The 21,885-nt window shown below is 38.7% G+C and overlaps 1 protein-coding gene across 1 annotated transcript in view; it reads right to left on the bottom strand.

Annotated features, from left to right (window-relative positions):
• CNTNAP5 (contactin associated protein family member 5) overlaps positions 1 to 21,885 on the bottom strand; it is a 286,970-nt gene that overhangs the window by 15,227 nt on the left and 249,858 nt on the right. Inside the window, exons 18-21 of the mRNA XM_042784303.1 lie at positions 19,582 to 19,821; positions 17,811 to 18,035; positions 2,967 to 3,097; positions 1,554 to 1,638 (exon numbers count right to left, since the gene is read on the bottom strand). Of these exons, the coding sequence (XP_042640237.1) occupies positions 1,554 to 1,638; positions 2,967 to 3,097; positions 17,811 to 18,035; positions 19,582 to 19,821 (681 nt within the window). The remainder of the gene's footprint in view (positions 1 to 1,553; positions 1,639 to 2,966; positions 3,098 to 17,810; positions 18,036 to 19,581; positions 19,822 to 21,885) is intronic.

Here is a 21,885-nt window from a genome sequence, read left to right as displayed (position 1 = left end):
TTCACTTAACATATGAAGAAGAAACCAGAATTAGGATTAGGCTGGAATTAAAGTGAGTTGCTGGGATGCATTGTGTGATTTCTGGTACAGCAATAAGATCTCCCACCATCTGGATGTCCAATTTTATGGCTTTAATGTCATTACAGAATATTAAATATTGCTATTATTATTACTATTACTAAAACAAAATCCCAATAAACTTTGGAGCAAGAGAGAAATAGCAGAAGGATATATCCATTAAATGATGTCTAAAGACAAGTCTGTGGTGTTCAATGGTATTGAATTTCAGACCTCTGGAGATACATCTGGGCCTTTTGGCTTTACAATAACCTTGTACTTGTAAAGTTAATCATATTTTTGTGACTAAAACTAGTTTGTCTCCATGATGCTGAGCTGCACCTTGTCAGCTTGCTGGCTACATGTTTGAAGGTCTTTGTACTATGTTCCATCTTGCTGGTTAGAAAAGCCTTGTTTTTTTGGTTTGGTATTTATAGCTGGAGCTTTAGGTAGAGGTCATGATGAGCAGTGTTCTTTTAGATTTTCAACACTACAGCTGACTGTTGACAAAATGAGATTTTTAGCTTATCTCTGACTTGGGCTGAAAAGTGCCAGGTCCCCAAACCTGTCCACAAAGGCTTGGAAGACTGATGCATGTTGAACAAACATTAAATATAATTAAAGGGAAAATCAGTTCCTGCCTTTAATCTACTTAGGAAAACATCACACAGAATGTACTAATGTTATTATATAGTTATATTGCACAAGTAGACACTAGAGGATGCTTATAGTTTCTGTCTAGCTACCAGTCCTGAAGGCCCTGGATGCTATTAATAAAACATATATAATTGTAATAGTGAAACAGATGTCAGGCTTGATGTGGAGGTCCAATTCCAACAAAGCACTAAAATGTCTATAACCAGGGAAGCATTTAGAATCTTGCTGGGAACAAATAAGACTTTTATATAACAACATATAACATACTTGACAACAAAATGGAGTTCTACTTTCCAAATTTCAGGCAGAGTTTTCCTGGTCTTGTAATGGCTTTGTAGTGTTGAGGAGTAAAGATCAAGAAGGTGCATGCACAGAGCATGCAGAACTGTGGCCTCAGTGCTATATGTAATATAAATATTCCTTTCAGAATTCAAATGGAAAAGGAATGGGAGTAAAAAAGGGGTAGAGAGGATGAAGGCTCACAACACTGTTCTTCTTATCATTAGGAAACAGAGGTGGCTTCAGAGGAGCAAGCTGTAGTCAGCAAAATGATATCATTAGGCTAAGATGCCACCCTCTGCAGCCACACAGGCAGTATGAATCACTTTACTGAAGGGAGCAATGGGAGAAGTTAATATTGCTAACAGTGCAAACAAGCAAAGCTACCAAATTTTTGCACTGATGAGATATACAAATAGGAGTACTGGAATGCTCAGGCCAACTCTTACAACTAAACCAGAAGAAGAAAACCCCAACCTATAAAAAACACAGCACTTGGCACAGGTTAACTCCAGCACTATAACAAGTGACAAATCAGAAAAATTTTTAGTAGAACCTACCTGTGACCTTGCCCAAGGTGAGTGATTTGATGGCCTTAAAATCAATCTCAGAAAAGTTGTGTTTGAGTTTGAGAACTTGATCAACCTGGAAAAGGTCAATAAAATTAATTCATTATAACAGCATGTAGACACCCCTGTATCTCTCTGTACTGCAAACTTCTGGGAATGCTCTCAGCTGCAAATCAGTTAATTCTGCCCCCAAGCGTGATTTGGTTTCTAAAGATAGCAAAGTGAATGTGCTTTGATTTTAGCATGAGAAGTTGAAAGGCACACCAGAATAGTCATATAAAGGGCTTTGAAGAAACTTTGCCTGCAGAAAAGCTTAAAATGTTTGACACTGAAATCCCCCTGCTTCCCAAAATCCATGTCTAGTCACTTCAGAATACACTCAAAGGAGGCCTCTCTAGAAATATATTGTGAAGAATTAGTTCTGCATAGAAGAAAACCACAGTGCAGCACACAATAGAAGGCTGCTACTTGAAGAAAGCCCTGGCTTTTAACATAAGTCTCTCTCCTAGATAATCAGGCCTACCCACCCTAGTTGTGTGCTGTGTTACCATTGTACCACCCAGACATGGAAACTGTAGAGGAAAGAAAAAACTATGGTGCTCCCTGTCTTTCTGTCTCCTTCTCATTCTATTCCTTAACACACAGCTTCTCTGAGACTCTGACACACATCCCTGTTAAATGACTGCCGCCCAGATCTAGCCAACTTGTTTTGTAGTATGAACTACTATAATTAGCCTCAGAAGGAAAGCAGAAGAAGCAGTAAGACGGTCCTCTTCTCCCTGTCTTGGTAAAACAGGTGATGCCGGCACACAAGTCAGAGAAGGCTTCTCGTCTCTCATAAGACTGTCACATTCAGTGTGGCTTGCTTCTAGCAAAGAGACATGGCATCATCATTTAAATGGTGGCTGCATCCTGAGTTCCCTTAGATTTTCCTTTCTGTGAGAGGATAAGGCAGCTGGGGTCGGATTCTTCCTTGGGGCATTTCCTAAATGAAATTATATTCCCAGGTGCTCATTCCTCAGCTGTTTTTGTCCTCTTGGCAGCTTTTTAATGATCCATGCTAAATGCTTCCTCTGGGAGTACAGGTCATACAGGCATCCCTAAGCTCCAGAACCACTCCAGTCATCCAGATGAACTTCTGGCCAAAGTTGTTTCCTAATTCACAGATTGCCAGCGACAAGGGAAGGATCACTCAACAGAAAGCACTATGGTTGGGCATTCTTTGAAGCAGAGTCTGGATGGAGCTTTGGTTTAACTTACAGGGCTGTTCTGCTGCTGGACCAGCTTTGGTTGCACCAGATCAGTGTGAAACCTTTGCTTCCTGCTGGTGATCAGGCACTGAAATCAGTGGGTCTGTTTGTGGCATGAAGTATTATTTAACACTCAACATAAGCCATGGCATACCTGAATGACAAGCTCTCTGCCTTCTCTGTTAATCTTCACATGGTGCAGCTCTCGGTTGGCAAAATTTCCAGAGTCAATGGTGAAAATGAGTAACCCATCCTTACTCAGCTTGTATCGGACCTGTAAACTTCCTTAAAAGCAAAGCAAAATTCTACATATAAAACCTGTGCCAATAATGAGATACTGTTCAATACCTTTATAAAAGATATAATTCATTTTCTTTTTATTACAGTGGAGTAACAAGGTGAAAAAGTCAAGAAAGAGGTTGAAGAGAAATGAAAGAGTTCAAACTGTAATGAAAAGCGCGAAAAAAATAATGCACTGAAAGAGTTTTCCTTCCTACTAGCTAACAAACTCTGCTCTGGAGAAACATAACTTAATTGAGCAACTTTGTATATCAAAGGAAAGTGTGTCTGTCTGCGAGTCAGACATTTAGCACTGCCACAAAAGTTGATCCATATTAGTCTGTTAAGGATTGCTTCCACCAGAGGGCATGCAGGTCTTGCACTGTTCTATTAAACTAGTATTGGTGAATTTTACTGTTCCTTTACATCAAGATGTAACAGACAATGCAGAAGACAGTGACAACTGTGAGAATTATAACTTAATTTTAAGCATTTAAAGGCCCAGACTTATGATAATTAGTATGCAATACAAGAGAAGATATCTTGTAAATGATCATACAGAAGAAATATTTTTACTTTGGTGTTCTAATGTATTTGAAGGAATAAATATAATTCATCCAAAAGTGAATGCCAAACATCTCTTTCAGTCTTTGTATCAAAAAAAGCACTGTGGCTTCTGATAAATAACAGTACCATAACAAATGAAAATGCACATGAAAACAAGGAATCTAATATGAATTTTAATCCATTCACAAATAACTACAGAGAAAAAAAATATATATGTATACATATATATAATTTAAAAGCAAAATAACTTATTCTGATAAAATCCTTTCAAGCTTACTTTTCTGGGAATTGAGTAGAAGGGAGAAAAAAATTCTCTGAACTTTTGAAGCTCTTTTCATGCATCAGCAACCTAAATACATAGAACAACAGTGGTACCATAGTGTTAAAAAGCTTTTCTGGGGTTACTTTGTTACTGTCTCCAAGGAGGTAATGAATGCTGACAGCACCACAACTCTGAGCAAAGGGTCCTTTGTTTATTCCCTGTTCTCAAAATCATAATTAAAAAGAAAAAAACAAAACCTATCTCCTTCCATTTCAGGCTTCTGTCAGCACAAGTTCAAACTATTCCAAGTATCACTAGATTTTGCAGAAGGCTACAGGAAAATGTTACCTATGTTGAATGACAGGGACCTACCAACTGACTGTCCCTGAAGGATGTGTTCATACCGCCTGAGCTCTAGGACCAGTTCCAGTGTTTGCAGAGGCAACGCTTGCATCCTGCATGAGCTGCTGCACGTGTGTGGTGCACTGTAACATTATTCAGAGGCACCTCTGACCCCAGAAGCAGTCCGGCTGTTTAATGAATTAAATGAGCAGCCCTGCTTGGCCCCTATATTCAGCCGTATTAATGCTGCAAGGCTGCTTGCAGGTCTAGAATTAGTGAGAGAGGACACGGGGCCGTTCTCCTTCACTACATAGTGTGGATGTAGCTGCTCCCTTCAGCCTTCCAAGTCCTCCTTCAATAAGGTCAGCTCTGTTGTCCTACCAGCTACTGTAAAACCACTTTATCAGGAGCTTAAAACAATGTATAAATTTCTTGCAGAAGGGGAATTTTGCCACCTCTACACAGCTCTAGTGAAGTTGGTAGTCCTTCTAGATTGGACCCAGATTCCAGTTAAGTTCATCTGTCCTCCTTTTCCCTCACCAGCATATTTGGCTGTGCAGTCTCCTAAGAGCTGCACTTTTTGTAACATTCAGTATACCCCAGGTGAGCACTGGTGCTTTCTGAGCTTTGGAGGATAGAAACAAAGCTTCCAAAAACAAGAGAGAAAATGAGAATGAACTACTTGGATGAATGCTTTTGAACTGATTGACAGGGCTGCTGGATCAGGTGAGCTTTTAAAATGAAAATTAAAAACAAAGGAGATAACAGGCATTTACTTTCTCACACATAGTCATAGATATTAGAGGGGAATTTGTGAAGAGATCAAGACCAGTAACAACTGCTAAATTATTCAATGTAATATTATAGGTCCTGATTCAGCTGCCCCGAATCATACTGCAAAGCTCCCATCCCCTCATTGCATAGCTACAGGACAAGGACTCTCTATCATCATTAATGTCACACTTAAAGGTCCAAACTTAAATCACAATCCTGTTTTCTGGTACTGAATGAAAGATGCATCAACAGGGAATAACAGCGTAAACATCTTACAATCACTTTATTCTAGAAAGACATGAGAAAAGAAGCCCAAGTGCAAGGAAGTTAAGGGACCTTCTTCAGACTTGCTTGTTAGGGCAGTGGGAGACTTGATAAAAAATGGAAAGGTTTCCTGACCCAGCATAGCACAGCTAAGATGACCACAAATAATAAACTGAAATTGAGATGTGATAGTGGAGCAGATTGGTCCAAACTAAAAATCATGTCCCAGCAGAAGTACTTTATAGGCTGTCTCTTACCTGGAACCTTTGAAAGGAGCATCATGCAAAAAATGTAACAGGGCCTAGATTTGGTCTGTGACCTTGTACTAGTTGCTTTGCTTGTAAATGTGAAAAAAATTCTCTGCTCTTTTTGAATGCTATGAACACACCAGTATATAAAATATAAATGGTACCATTATATTCAGGTGATCAACATAGCAACCAGCACATTTGTGTTCAAAGAGACCCAGCGAGATATGCAATCTACCAAGGCTCTCAGCTGCTGCAAACAGGGATTTACCCATTGACTTCATCTCAGAAGCACTGATTTTAAACCAGAAATCATCTGTTTCATTTGTTGGGAGACAATGGAGGAGGTTCTTGACATCCGTTGAGAACAGATCTTACTTTCTATAGTAGTACAATTTTACCTTAAAATGTTTAAAGAGATCAGTGAATAGTATTTTATCAAATTGCTTTGAATTCCAATGGCAAATTTTTTTGGATGGCTGCTTTTCAAAACCATTGAATTCAAGCTGGCATTTTGCCTGGGGTCAAATTTGCATTAATATAAACCAGAAGTACATGGGCTCATCCCTTCAGAGTTTTTTTGGAATTTACACCATTGTAGCCAAGAGCTGATTTTGGCTTGCATTCAGTACCCAAATGTCTTTTGTTTTCATAGTACAGAACAATTTGTCTGGCATACTACACTGCCATTTTGCTACTTGACAGGAAAAATAAAGGGATTATTAATTAGGATTATTATTAAGAATTTTTTTTTTGTCCTCTGAATTTTGATTATTTGGTCCACTGACTTTCTCCATCATATCAGCCCAGTGTCACTAACTGCAAATAAAAATCTGTGCATAAACCAGCTCTATTCTTCCTATTCTCAATTCTGTCTCTATTTTGCATCATTTTTGTCTCACAATAGGGATTCACACTAATCATGAGCAGTGTAATTTCTGGCAATCTTGTTGCAGTCATGCCTGTCATCCTCTTTTCAGCTCCCTATGTCTGAGCATGCACACCTGGAGTGCCATAATGCTTAAGCAATGCACTGCCTGTTGTGTTTTCTTCCTTCTCCGATGTATGTGGAATTGCTAGAAGCAATTTCTATTAAGTCCATAAAAGAATGAGGGAAGGAAAGGGAGAGGTATCATGGTTTTGGCCTTGGGCTGAAAATTTTACTGGGCATACTACCCCAGCAGTGTTAAGTAAGAGGAGATTCACATTTGGTTATTACAGTCATCCCTTTCAGTTTCAAATTCTGCAGACTGCAGATCAGCATGGAGATATGCTGTGCTAGCTCCAGAACAGCCCAAGAGGGGAGCAGGCATAGTTTAGCTACAGTGCTACAGGGTGCCACGTGTCCTCTTTTTGCCACTTCTGAAGGAAATGAGTCCACACGGGCTGCCATGCTACTGTGATGAGACCACTGCCAGTATCAAGGCTGGCTTGCTACACATCACTGTGGCCTTCAATCTGTAATCTGCAGTAGTGTAATCCATGACTGTAGGGCTGAATGATATCTCTCTGCTGATATCAAACAGTTACAGGGCTATTTTAACAGGATTCCTTGGGGTCCCCTTGTGCAGAGTGGAGTTCTGGGAAATAGAGACCAAAGGGCAGTATTTATGCCATCCCATGCTGGTGACTAGGTTGGAGAAGACTTTTCTGAAACAAAACACTCCCACAGTACTTCAGTGGTGATGGAGGCCAGGGTTAGTACTTGCTAGAAGTACACTAATGATCAGTGTCAGCATAATCAACCTCCAGGCAACTACAGGAATAGTCTGGTGCCTTCAAACTGCTTCTATCTTTTTGCTGAGGACATGAAAGATGTAGTAGTAGCTCTTAAGTCTAGTGGTAATAACGACATTAAGCTGGTTAGAGATTTCTAACTGTTCAGCCAGAAGAAGAAAAAAATATTCCCAAACTGAACACTGTAAAGAAATACCTTGGTCATGATGTTACATATGTTATGTCCAAAACTTTTTCTGATTGAACATGTCAACAGGAGAGCTGTCTTCTTTGTCTGTGTCTACATCAGTGCCTGAGTAGAATGTCAAAAACATCTGTGGTGGCTTTGTGTCCTGTGCCCACTAACTATACGTTCATTCTGGACTGCCAAAAGCTTGTGTTGAAAATCAAATAGTAATTTTTAAATCATCAGCTGGAAAAGGGAGTATGGGAAAATGTTACAGAGAGCATTCTAGCTCAGGAAAAGATTTCCTGGCTTGAAAGCCCTCACCCAGTACTAGATATCTGGCAAAACAGTTAAAGCAGCTCTGAAAAAAACAAACAAACAAACAAACAAACAAACAAAACAACAAAAAATGGATACCAGGAATTTGGTCTATAAATCCACCAACTGTAAGCAAGGTTCTTGTCATACATGTCACCAGGACCACAGGTCTTGTGTCATTTAGTCTTGAAGAACCAAACAGCAAGGAAGGGAATGACATGTCCTTTTAGTTTGAGACTTCTCTGCAGGACCTTCATTTACAGAAACTGTTTTTAAATGAGCCCAGATTGAACCCAAAGTCTCCGCCAACTTCAATAGCACTTTTTAATGACTTAAACTGTCTGGAGCAGCTGGCAAAACATCTTGTACCACTTGCAGAAGCTGACGTTAGTTCAGGGAGCACATGTGGGTGGCACACTTAAAATGTACAACTTTATCAACATCATGTAACAACAGGAAAAATCATTTAAATCAGGGCAGCTGACAGCTCTGATTTGGGAGAAATATGCATGTATAAAATAATGAAACACTGCGTTAGGAAAAGGTCCTTGGACTACCCATGCATGTCCCATTGCCTCAGAGGCACCCAGAAACAAAGGAGTTTAGGACCAACAGAACCTCCTACAGATGTCTCAAACTGACAGTCACCCTCATCAGATTGTAAAGTGTTAACTATACCACTGCATCCACTCTCAGCACTCACCCGAGCTACAGCTTAAAGAGAAAATAATCAAGGAAGGTACCAATTAAACAAAGGGTGGAATATATTAGTGAGGCTATTCATGTGACTGTTACAAAAAAAAAAAAAAAAAACCAAAACAAAACAACAAACTAAATTATTTAGCACAGAAAGATATTTGCAGCTCATAAGGTGGAAATATTTGTCCATTCCTGATCGCAGAACAGCGCATGAAAGTTTTTGGTTGTCTCTACCACAAAATATCTCTCTGGCAACTTGCACAGCTTCAGCATGACAGTGTACCTCCTCATAGCCTAGATATTTAAAAATGAACCACTGTTTTCTTGGTTAGGAGCAGCTGGCTAAGAAACCTGCTCCTTAATTAGCAGCTTCTCCCCAGGGATATTTACTCAGTAAATTTACTCTTCAGTGGAAGTGCCGCTGGTGATTGGAAAGAACAGGGCCCATCTCTTCAGCATCCAGTAGTGTTTAACTAAGAAAGTACTTGTACATTTTTAGGAGGTGACTTGCTATTTGTTTCTCATGGAGAAAACAAAGAGGTGAAACTGTTGAACATGCTTGCTGATATGATTACTCAGCTACTGCATTTGCTTAGATGTCATTGTTTCATGGGATTTTAAAAAAGAAATAAAATTCACCCCCCCCATTTTTTGTAATCTCTCATGGTAGTGAAAAAAATAGGTGCTCATTTGAATGCCTCCCACTCAATGGTTGAGACATTCAGGGCTTAAGGATTGTATTCAGGTCATTTTATATTAAAAAAAAAAAAAAAAAAAAAAAAAAATCACTTTCATGTTGCATTTCTTCAACTTAGAAAAAAGCACAGCCCCAAAAGCCCCTAAAGGAGGCTGTCTGGAAGCCCATGACCTCAGTTCACTTTGCAAACCTGCTAAGGCAGCTGGAGCCAGATTGAGAATGTCACTTAAACATCAACAAATGTAACTAGTTCCCTTACATGACTGACAAAAGTGTTTAACCTTTGTAGACATTTCATTCCCACCAGCCGCCAGTTGGTTTAACACAGGCTGACCAGCAATTAAAAAGGACCTGGCAGATGCTTCTTGCTCCAAAGCTAGAAAATATTGCAAATCTAAAAGATGACCCAGAGGACCACAGTCATTGAGCTCATCATGCACATATTGAGTGGTTTAAACACAGAGCTTATTCCAGTGATTTTAAGGGGAACACGCATATAAACAAAACACCCCATGTCTGTGCTGATGTGTCTGGCCCTAAAATGGGAACAGGGCTAACCCATGGATGTGGGATAATACTAAACACTATGTCTCCAGTTCATCTTATGGGTAAGCATACACACTGGTGTATTTATGTAGCCTGGAGGTGATGTACAGAGCACTGCCACAATTTGGGATTTACCAGTTTGATGACTACTGATAAATCATCTCCCTTTTTCGTGTCACAGTTTTTCCATTGGTGAAATGGATGAATGGCAACATCCTTTGGAAAATGACATGAAACTTCTGGCTGAGCAGCAATTAAAAAAAAATACTATTAGTCATTATTGTTATCTCTCCATTCCTAGATACTTCTTTTGGTAAAGGAGCTGTTTGCTGTTTCTTTTACAAAGTGCTGTCACATTAATTATCTATTTTCCTTGAAGGTGACTGAATGTAAAGATGAAGGAAAGAGCTGAGGGCATCAGATGCAGTTAAATCTCCCTAAAATTACCTGCTTTCTTATGGTGAGACTTATTCTGGTAAATTTTAGCCAATACCTATTCTACACATTCTTTGGAATTTTAAAAATCACTTTGACACTTCACTAAAAAAAACTACCTGTATGATACTATTGGATCTGATGCTCAGATCTCTCCCCTCCTGTCTTTAAACTCACACTAGATGCCATTAGTCTTCTTATGGTCAGACATTCAGTAGGCCCTATGGTTTACTCACCTTTGTGTGCAGAAGAATCTTGCCAGGCTTTCATCTCACACTCTACTTTTCATTTAAGACTAGTATAGCAGCCAGGCTGGCAGAAAGAGTTTTTATTCTTTACCCGCTGAATGAAATAAAAAGTATCACACTATGAATTTTATTCTAAAAGTTCAACCTGGCTTTGCAAATTATGCATCATCACTAACTCTGTGCAAACAGCTTGCAGGCAAAAAAGACTGAGATCCTCTGTTGTGGTACCCTGAGGAATTCATACCAGCCTGCTCTCACTGAGATCCTGGCTCATAGCTTCCATTCTTTCCCTAATATCACTCAACCATTTCTGTTTCAGTTTTGGCAGTATAGATACCTGCTCAAGCAAGGACTTGTTTCATGCTGACCTAATAAATCACCATAATGTTCAGCATTGAGAACATGGAAAAAGATGGTCTGAACAGAAAAAAAAGAAACAATCAATTTGAGCACTACATGATGTCTGTGGAGCAGGAGAGCAAGCAATAATATTTTAAATAAAACTAGAGAAAAATAATCATATGCTTCTCTTCTCAAACTTCCTTTTCATTCTTAACTCATAATAAAGACAGCACAGAACTTTGTGTATTGATGGCTTTCTGAGGTTAATGATCCTTATTTGTGTTGAGCTCTATAGACACTGCCTGGCTGGTCATGAATCTCTGGAAAACGGTCTGCTCCTCTGACCAGTAAGTCCATCCAAGCACTGCCTGTTTCAGAGGTTATGCCAGCCTCTGTGACTGGAGAATTTGGATCCTTTAATCAATTACCTCCTGATTATAGCAGACTCTCAAGGCGAATATTTGAGTTTCATAACAAGCCACAACCATTGACATACAAAGAACTGACTCATATTATTAAGTCATCTAATGGAGAAAATCAGTGGAAGGATGAAACATATACTTAGTTATAAACCTAGCACAAGAACCATGTAATGGTATCATTGTGATGATTTCTGTAGCAAAATACATGCTTTTACACATATACTTTAATTACTTTACCTTCAAATGTATACTTCTGCAATTGTTCACAGAATCACAGAATGGCTGAGGTTGGAAGGGACCTCTGGAGGTCATGTTGTCCAACCCCTTGGCTCTCATCCAAGCATGCACACTTAGAGCCAGTTGCCCAGGTCCATGTCCAGATGGCTTTTGAATATCTCCAAGGATGGAGACTCCACAATTCTCTAGGCAAAATGTGTCAGTGCCCAGTCACTCTCACAGTAAGAGTCTCCTGATGTGCAGATGAAACTTTATGTGTTTCAGTTTGTGCCCATTGCCTCTTGAGTGCCCTTTCAATGACATCTGCCAACTCTCTGAGCACTCGTGGGTGCATCCTAACAGGGCCTAAAGATTTATGTATGCCCAGTCTGCTTAAGCATTCCCTGATCTTATCCTCTTCCACCAAGTGTACATCTTTGCTCCAGACTTTTCCTTTGGTCTTGATGTGAGATTCCCGAAGGCCAGTCTTGCTTGTAAAGACTAAGGCATAAACACCCAATTTCATCATGTGAGAAGGACAAAGTCACCTTTTCATTATCCAGCCAGCATAACTGGTATGTTATGGGAAAAATTAACATGCTAATAGGAATATTACAAGCAAGATAAAGAACGAGGTTTGCTTGGACCCAGGCTGGCTCTTCCAAGTATTATTAGCTTGGGATCTATGTTGTGTGGAAACAGTTACACTGCCCCAAGGCAGCACTTGAGCCACAGGTTCTGCTGGACTACAGCTCTCACTACACAGCTCTCTATATACACAACACAGATAATTCACAACTTAAGAATAACTGAAAAATTACTACTATCAATCCTCATGGCTAAAGGTTTTAGGAAAATTGGGTCTGAAAAGACCATCATTTCAGAATTATTGAACACCATATATCCATCTACAGCATCCATTTAAACATAGGAGCTTGTGACCCTGTCATTCCTCCCCACCCTTTTCAGGACAGCTGCACACAAAACCAACAATATAAATGAGTTTTCAACTGTAAAATGTGATCTAGGAGCTTAAGTCTTCTAGGAGATAAACACCTCCTCCAAGCAAATGGGAAAGTATGTTTTCTTCCTAGATGATTATCTGCAGCCAGTGGTCTGAAGTTTTAGTCCAGATATCAGTAAGTTCAAAGTCAGTCTGTATATATGCAGAGCACAGATCAATTATTAACTGCATGCTCAGCCTTTCCTGATCAATGTAATCCAATTTTTGTTCCCGTGTTTTTCCCTTGTGGGTCTCCAGAACATCTCATGACCCAAAATGATCTTCATAAGTATAAACATGACCGTGAATTCAGCTAATGAGACAGATCTTTCAGTTCTCTCCTCATGGAAAGCAGATAAAGAAATCTGCCAGAGCTGAATGTTGTGGCTGCTTCTCCTTTCAAGTTAGTTTTTCACACTTAGATAGTGACATATGCTAAAACAAACAAACAAACAAACAAATGGTTTTGGGCACCAAGTCCACCTCTTCCCTCAAAAACTTTAGTGTTGGATTTGAACTGAAAACTAATCAGCATTCTTATTTTCTGTGAAGTGTGCTTACAGCAGGGAATCATCCAAGGAACCAGAGATGTTTGTAACCACAGGAGTTTTTCTATTTACATAAAGAAACTGACAAGGAGATCTCCTGCCACCCCAACCCTTTCTACTCATGGTGCCCCAGGCAGACTCCCACTTACAGGCAACTGGGGAAAATTTCTTTTACATTCACCATACCTGATCAAACTCTCACTGGCCCCTTACTCCATAAATAACATAAGATTTCAGGACCAAGTGCAACAATTTCTTGAAATTATATTTAAAAGATAATAGTCCTATCTGCCATATGAAATCATTTAATGGCTATGAACCAGAGTTAGACTGGGAACAATTCTGTTACTCATAGACAGTTGTTTGAAAACTAGCCTCCTCAACAAAGCTATCACACTTCCCAACACAACTCACTTTCCTGCTCCTATGCTGTTAAAAATAACTACACCTGAACCTTGGCACCATTTTCCACTTTAGTCACATAAATTGTGCAGGGTGTTCAATGGGTGTTGAAAGTCTGAAAGCCAGAAGGTGTTCTCAAAAGTTAAGACAATTGCACTAGCAATAGCATTGCCTAGAGGATCCTCCTGCAGCAGTTAGTTATGTCCTGTAGTACCCACATCCCAAAACTAAAGCCTGCAAGGTGGTAAAGCAAAAGAACCAGCAAAATCAGCCTCTAAATCCACCCCAGTGTTTCAATAAGTCTTATTTTCACTATTTTAGGTCTGCCCCACTGAACTTCAGAGTGCACAGTGTGAACAGATTCAAAAGATTCTTTGCCTCAAAGAGTGAACCAGATTTTTTGCCTTTCTTTACTACTGAATGACAACAGCTTTGGGTTTGCTTGAGAAAAGTTGTTGAAGATGCATCTCAACAGACTTGCAAGGCAAAATCAATAATGAGAATTTACATTACTTCAACAGGAAGTTTTTGTTTTGTTTTGTTTTGTTTTTATTTTTTCAGATTGTTAATTCAGCTCACCTCTATTACAGGTTTTGGTTTCTTTTCCTATTTACTCCAAATATCAGCAGATTTCAAGACCTTATAGGACAGGGCAGTGGATCTGATCTTGGTCCTGCTACTATATTCTGAGTTATCAGAGACCTAACAGAAGAATTACTCAAGCTGGTTTTATTTGTAATTTTGTTTTCAACTCTGCCTTTTTCCTTGTCTTTAATCTTTCCTATGCAATTTCAGAGTCTTGCTTTCCAAAAGAAATCGAGAAGAGCTCACTGTGATGGCAATAGGTACTGGAGAGAAATAAATGAAAAAACGGACTCAAATTGTTTAGTTTCTTATGAGATCAGATAATAAATACAGATAAATTTTCAATCACTCTAGGACAGTTTGAGATTCTATCTTTTTTCTTAGATGCTGGCTATCTGATGTTTTTCTGGGTTAGGAATCATACAAAGCCAACAACACTGAGAATCAAAGACTTGGGAAAACATTTTCTAGACAATATACTTCATCATATTCATATCACATTTGATTACTCACAGGGGGGAGGGAAGACAGGTGAAAGGAGAAGCACTATTCTCCCCCATCAATTACTGTCTTTAGGGATCAAGGTAACGATAATAATACTAAGGTACTGGTAACTTGGTGAAATCTTGTAAATGAATGAATGTACAGTGAAAATTTAGCATAGGAGAGGAAAAAAATATTTTTTTTCTTGGCAGTAACTGCCCATGATGTGAATAACTTCTGTGGACTGACACACTGAAAAGGCTAATTAAAGATGTTTACCCATTTTCTGTAGCTTAGTAATGGGCACTATAATTTGAAATTTCTACAACACTGATATTAAAATGCACTGCCAATTCTTACAGTACTTCTAATCTTTTAGATGTGGGATCAATGAGAATATGTGAGCTTTACATACATATGCATTTATAAACACATATACATACCCATCTATATACATGCATACATGTCCATCTATAAACAATACATACACATGTATATTACATGTGTAATTTAAAAATCCATGGGTACAATATGTAAGACTGGGGAAGAGAGGACAATGCTAGATTACTGCATACAATTTTCAAAGGCACATGTATGATTTAGAATTGTAAGTATTAACTAATGGCAGAAAGAATCCCGAAGTCATCTTTAAACACATCAGCTTTCGAAAACTTACCCATAAGCTGGCAGGACATCAGCCAGATGACCACAGGTAAGAATCACATTGTGATATAGATAAGTTGTCTGGTTGGGAACTCTTTCTAGAAATATTAGCTGCTAAGCACTACTGAACATCTCACTCTATAGAAGGAGGTCATCTGTATAGGTATAGAATTGTAGCTTCTACATTGACATATGGTGGTACCCAACATCTCACTGGAAGGGATTTCTGTGTGGGCAGCATTGATCTGGGTAGGTGAAGCCATGAGTGGGCATGCAGAGGTTTTATTTCCTTTCCCAGAACTGACACTGGCCTGTTGGGTAACGCTAAAGTTAATCATTTTACTACAATTCTAGTGTCTCAATCAATACATACTGTATCTTCTAATGATATGACCTTCTTTACAGACTGACAGTGCGAAGTGTGTTGGGGTTAAATGTGATTATTTATTAATTTTACTGAAACCAAATGATTTTACAGGAAACGTTTCACACCTGACTGGATTAGACCATAGTTGCCTATTCAAGTTCAATTTCATATAAGCCCCTTTTAATACAGTCTAACTACAAATAAGCCCTGCAGATGCTTTCAGTTCTTTTATGTTAAATATTTAATATAGGAAGTCTGAATTATGAGAAACATTCTTCTCATTGTCACTTTTATTAACTAATTATTTTCTACTATCCACAAAATAACTAGGCAAAGAGGAATAACAGGATACAAGAGTAGTAGCTTGAAAAATACTTACAAAAGGTGAAGTATTAAAGTATACATAGACTGTTCCAATAGAGTTTCTTAACAAGTGCAAAGGGTCTTGTGATTATGGCAAAGAATATTACTGCTCACCTCTGAAGTGAGAATGCCCATGCCCATTCCACCAAGAGTCTAACCTTTATTTAACCAATCAGTTATCCAGCAGAAACCAGCTTAGGTCCTACTATACACTGTCAGAGTCACCAAAATTTCTTGAAAATGAGCCAGTAAGAGAGAAGGAATCACACTCACTTTTAATGCTACAAAGGACATTGTTATTCATAGTCCAGTAACTTTATGGCAAGCATAAACCTCTTGGAGGAAGAAAGAGAAACATATCTGAACATTATTTTCATTTGAATAATTTCAATTCCAACAAGACAAAAAAATAAGAGGATATTGAGACTTTAAAAATTATTACATTTGGAACAAAAGGCAAAGAATAAACATGACTAAAATGACTGTCTTGAAAGAATGACACAGAAGCATGAACAGAGTAACCCTGGAAGAGACTTTCAGGATTTAACCAAGGTCAGCACGTTATTTTAACAATTCCTTGCATATAGTGCTACATTTTATAGTCCAGAGTTCTGGAGGCTGACATCTCACCAACCCTTTAAACTACTGTTATCTCCATTTTACAAGGTGGTAAATAGAGGTACAGATCTGAGCACAGATGTTTAAATTGCCTGAGTGTGCTGAGAGCTCCTCCACCTACTTTCCAGAAGTACTGAGAGTCCCTGCCTCTGAACCAAAGTGGAGATCTGCAGATGGTGCAGCTGTCAAAATTCAAAACTTGTCTCTGCTCCTGCTGAGCTGCTACAAGAGATTCCAGTGTCCTGATCCCAACCCCTTCCCTGATCACCATTAGAGTCCCCCCTTCCAGAACTTCACAATTATATCTCACTTACAGTTGTGTTTCATCAATAAAAGTCAATTGACTCATGTTTCTAAGGTCATTTTACACTACTCTGGCAGCAGTAAATGTGATTTAGATGGATATTACATTTTCATTCACTTTAGGGCTATTTTCAATTGCCTGAGCGGCATCAAGAAACCCAAGTGTAACTGAGAAGCAGATTCCAAGGTTTCACTTCAGCAGGAGTAACCTCTGCCACCCTGGAGCTATAACCTGGATTATTCATATACCTGAAAATCATAAACAATTGCCTCAGAGCAAATCAGAGATGGAAATCTGGGACTGGACTGCAGAGGAGAGAGAGGTTTTCCTCAATAGTCCCACCACCCTGCTGTGACTTCACTTAGGGAGGATGGGTCCAGCCGCCCCTCACAGGGATCTGGTTACTTATCCCATGCCAGCCTGAATGTTAGGCACATGACATAACCAGGAGATAAACTACTGTAAAGCCCATATAGAGAAGCCAGTCTTAGTGATAAGACATATAGCCTATACCCCTAAAATCTTTACATGTTTTCAAGAAGACCCCACACCATGTACCTTTTAATAGAAAATGAATTTACACCTCATGTTTTGGTCAGTGAACCTAGAAAACTTTTGACATTTTCTAGGTTTAATATTCAGATGTACTGGCCATATTCCATTAAAACAACTCGGTGAAGAGTAATACATGTGCCAAGACAGAATGCAAAAGATAAAAAGATAAAATATTTCTGCACCAAGTGTTCTTGTACATTCATGGTATTTCTCTTTTCCTTATCTTGGAGGCCTAATGGATCACAGTGTGGAATAAATAGTAAGGAATTGCTACTGTATAATCTTGCCAAACGAAAGTCAAAGTACATTTTAAGCCCCAACAACATGATTATTCAAAGACTGAATAGGCAAGTATAGCACTGAATGCCAAATAAAGGGACATAAACAAGAGTGATGGCCACTTGCATGAATTGAATACCATGAAGTTGATAAAGTCGCAGATACAGAAATGAACTTAAATCAGTGCAGAATTCTATACTATTCTCACAAAAAAACTTAACACAGTTACACTGATCTCCCTCTGGTAGCAAATCAAGAGTACTTACCATTCTTGGAGAGAATCACAGCCAAGTATTCATGAAAGTAAGTGTTGATGTACAGCAGAAGGCTTGGAGTATGTGCTGTGAGAAAGCTAAATGCAATATTTTCTTTGGGCATGACAGCATCCGCATAAATGGCAGAGCTTGAGGTGCTTGCATTTTTTGTGACAGGATAAGGTTCTTGGAAAATATAGGTAACGGAAGTGCCGGCTTCAAATAATGCAGAAACCTCTGAAAGCATATATAAACCAAAGGAATAATTTCAGCTACTGCATTTTCAGATTTCCCAGACAGGCAGGAACATGAGACTACTGCCTCAGAAGCAAAACACTGTAAAATGCCCCAGACCCAGATGATGTCACCATTCCTTAATTTGGACAAGCAGTGTGTCCTTCTTACAATCTGTTTGTCTGCCATAGAGGGACACTGTATGGGGACAAGCCTCTAAATTCAATTATTTTAATGCTGGAATCAGAGCTCCACAAGATGGAACAGGCCAAAATGTCTGTCAGCCAAATAAATGTTTGGTTCACCATCTTCTGACAGCTGACATGTAAGGCAATATTCTCCGTCTTCCCCCTACAGCAAACACAATATATTTGTCCTTTCCAGTCTCCTTTTTAAACAAAGTCATTATTAAAGCAACACGCTGACCCAAACACAGCCAGTAAGGGAAGCTGTGTTTTGTTGCTCCGAAAGAAGAGAAACATCTACCTGTGCATAATCAGATCTTGAGAACTCATGCTTGTGTTTTCAATAAACACAGCATAGTCTGGCCTTGAGATAATGGTAGTTTTTTTCTAATGTGAGACACAGTAAAATCAGGATGGTTATATCTTCAGCTACAGACTGACTGCAAGTACTTTCTTCAATAAAGCAGCTCCACCTCTACAGCAGCAACTCCTAACAGGACACTGGTTATTTGATACACCTCTTGTGGCATCGGTGCTAAATCCTCAGCTCACATAAGTGAGCGTAGTTCCGTGGACTGCAGTACAACTACGCTGATTTACACCAGCAGATGATGAGGCCCGCTTAGTAAACCTGTCGCATTTGTGAGGTGAGGGAAAGCCATAGAAATTAAAACACTCACATTGCACCTTGCTGTTACCGAGCAGCAGTTTTGCTAGTTCCTTCCTCTCCCAAAGAGCCTGCTGTCTAAATTGAATGTTCTTTATTTGCTCCTTTTTCTGGTGTTGAAAACCATGAGACACCAGAAAGATTCAGTGAGGACACATTCACCAGAAACTGAACCATGCAAATTGGTTTTCTCCTGAATACTTCACACTTATTTTTAACATCTCTTAATGTCTGGATGGGTTGTCACAGGAATGGGAGAGAAAAAAAAAAGAAAAAAAAAGACTACCTCTTTTTGTCATAGCATTGTTCCAAAACTCTGTAAAGAAAAGTTCTCAGGGTTAAGGTACACAAAGCTGATTGAGGTTTGAAAACAAGCAAACTAAACATTCAGACAACTGTTATGAAAAATCTCAGCCCTGTTTGTTAATGTATGGGCCAAGTTATATGCATTCGAATAATGGAATCATAGTGGGATGTAGTTGGTTACTTTAATAATACAACTAATACTGTTTTAAGTTCTATCACTGAAGTCAACAAAAGGAAGCATTATAGCCTGTTTAAGATAAACAATAATGATGAAGAGACAGCTGATATTAGGACATCTTCTTGTAATGTGGGGGACACCAAGCTGATGTGGGTGAAATTGTGCTGTAATTCAGAGATGGATAAGGACTTAGGATCAAAGCTTGCTGCCTACCTTCCTTGCAGAAAGGTCCTTCATAAGCTGAGTTGGTACAATCACAGGAGTAACCATTATACTTCTCCACACATTTGCCTCCATTATGGCACAGGTTACCATAACTGCTGCAATGTCCTGGACATCCAGGTTTAACACCAGGTGTCATTTTAGCTCTCTCTTCAAGGTCAAGTTTCTGTCCATTTAAATGCAGAGATCGAATGCATCCCAAAAAGCCCTTTTGTCTGGAAGCTGTTCCCCCTGAAAAAGAGAGAAAATAGGACATGCGCTCATTGCTGAGTCTGCAGACTAATCAGAGCCGTGGAGTTCAATCCAGAGGTACAAATATGAATCCATGAATTTTAAAAAATATTACCTATTATATTTCAATGAATACAGTGGCAAAAGATGACAGATGGACAGCCCTGGAAACTAAAGGTCTCTATTTATCTTTATGAAAGGACTAAAAAGCTGTATGTGACACTTTCTTGTTGCCATTCGTCTCTTTCCTGCCTTATCTACTGCCCTGTCTGGCATTTAAACTGCAAATTCATTTGGGAAAAAGCTTAGCTTCTTTATCTTATGTCTGCATATCACCTAATACATGAGAAACCCAAACCTAAAATGTATGGGGTTTTTTTGTTTGTTTGTTTCTTTTGTTTTGTTTTGGTTTTTTTTTTTTTTTGTTTTTTGTTTTTTGTTTTTTTTTTTCCTATTTATTTCCATAGGACAGAGTATAAATAACACCCTAATCCCAACAGCAGGTGAGTTACACATGCTGATGAGCGCAGATAGCAGGGATGAATCATGTTCAGCAGGAGGCCTGCTGGCTAAAGGGAAATTACTTCAGTCAGAATTTATGCATGACTGCCCAACCTGATGTTGCACGTGAATGGATATTGTAGGCAAGAAACATGAGTTCAGGTCACAGTTGTGTTATTTATTACGATTGTTAAACATAATTGCACTTCTTCCTTAAGACCAGACCTGTATGGATCTACAGAAGAGGGTAGTTCAGTCTCTACAGGCTAATTATCTTCTTATCTGACCAATGAAATTGCTAACTGTTAAAATTAAGATAGTTTTTTTCATAAGAGGTGGTCTATGAGAATTATAATAATGATGACTGTTAGAGTACTCTGTGAAAATATAACCATATTTTTTATTGTAGGCTTGCTTTGGCAGTTGCCAATGTTTTACTTTTGAACATACTGCAATTTTGATTGCTGCTAAGAAATTGAAATCTGGTTCAGGAGTTATTAGTATTTGTAGGCTCTAAAATGTTAGCTTTATTGGTGATTCTCCTGCAAAACTAGTATGAAAGAAGTTATCTTTCCAAATTATTCTTCTGTGGAAGTTGGCTCTTGTCCTGGTTTTGGCTGGGACAGAGTTAATTTTTCTTCTTAGTAGCTAGAATAGTGCTGTGTTTTGGATTCAGTATAGGATTTGGTATGAGAAGAATGCTGAACTATAGATAGTAAGTGTGAGACAGGTTTATTTCATGCTAATTTTATGATGTCTTTCTCAGAGAAACAAATATATTCAAATTCCTCTTTAGCCAACTATTCTTTTCAAGTAAGCAAATTTTAGCTCACTTATTTTAATGGCCCTCTGAGCACAAGAATCAAGCCTTCTGCATTTGCTGAACTGTGCACACACAATCCTTTTCTTTGGAGGTTTTGCTCCAAAACCAAACATACCATACAGAATTTTCAGTAATGTCCAAATAAGTGGAAATGTGATTTCTCCCTTTAAGGTTACTGGTTACTGTTTTATTTTGCATGGGAGGTAACCACAAATATTGCAATAAATGAGTTTCCTTGACTTTTCTCTCTGCACACATACAAATCCCAGATGTAACATTTAAAGAATGACTACAAACTATCGCTAACTATTCCACAGATATTATTTTTATTGCACTACCCATATTCTTACTGCTCTCTAAAGCACTTTGGAAAGCCATGTGAAGTAAGTTTCTCACTCTTCTAATGGCTGGAGAATATAGGGCTTAGCAGAGACCATCTATATGATCCTAGAACCACACAGTATTGATTAAGCAATCTGTTTATTATTTGGGCAGTTTTCACCAATTGACTAGACCTAATCTTTAAATACATTCCTGCAAAGCAGAGAAAAACTGAAAGCAAACAAACAAAACTCTTCCCCAAATTAGGCTTTGCAGATTCTTCCTATTCTAATAGGCCTGGTGGACTGGACAATTTCATGGGTGTGACCTAAATGTTTTGTTCAGGAAAAGAGAGTTTAGGAGAATCCTCAGGACCATGAACACCAAGGTTAAGGGTTTTCTTTGCTGAGTGGAGGTGA

The sequence above is a fragment of the Tyto alba genome, unplaced genomic scaffold (genome assembly GCF_018691265.1).
Source record: "Tyto alba isolate M040663 unplaced genomic scaffold, T.alba_DEE_v4.0 Super-Scaffold_7, whole genome shotgun sequence".
Lineage (NCBI taxonomy): Eukaryota > Metazoa > Chordata > Aves > Strigiformes > Tytonidae > Tyto > Tyto alba.
This window is presented reverse-complemented; position numbering and strand designations above follow the sequence as displayed.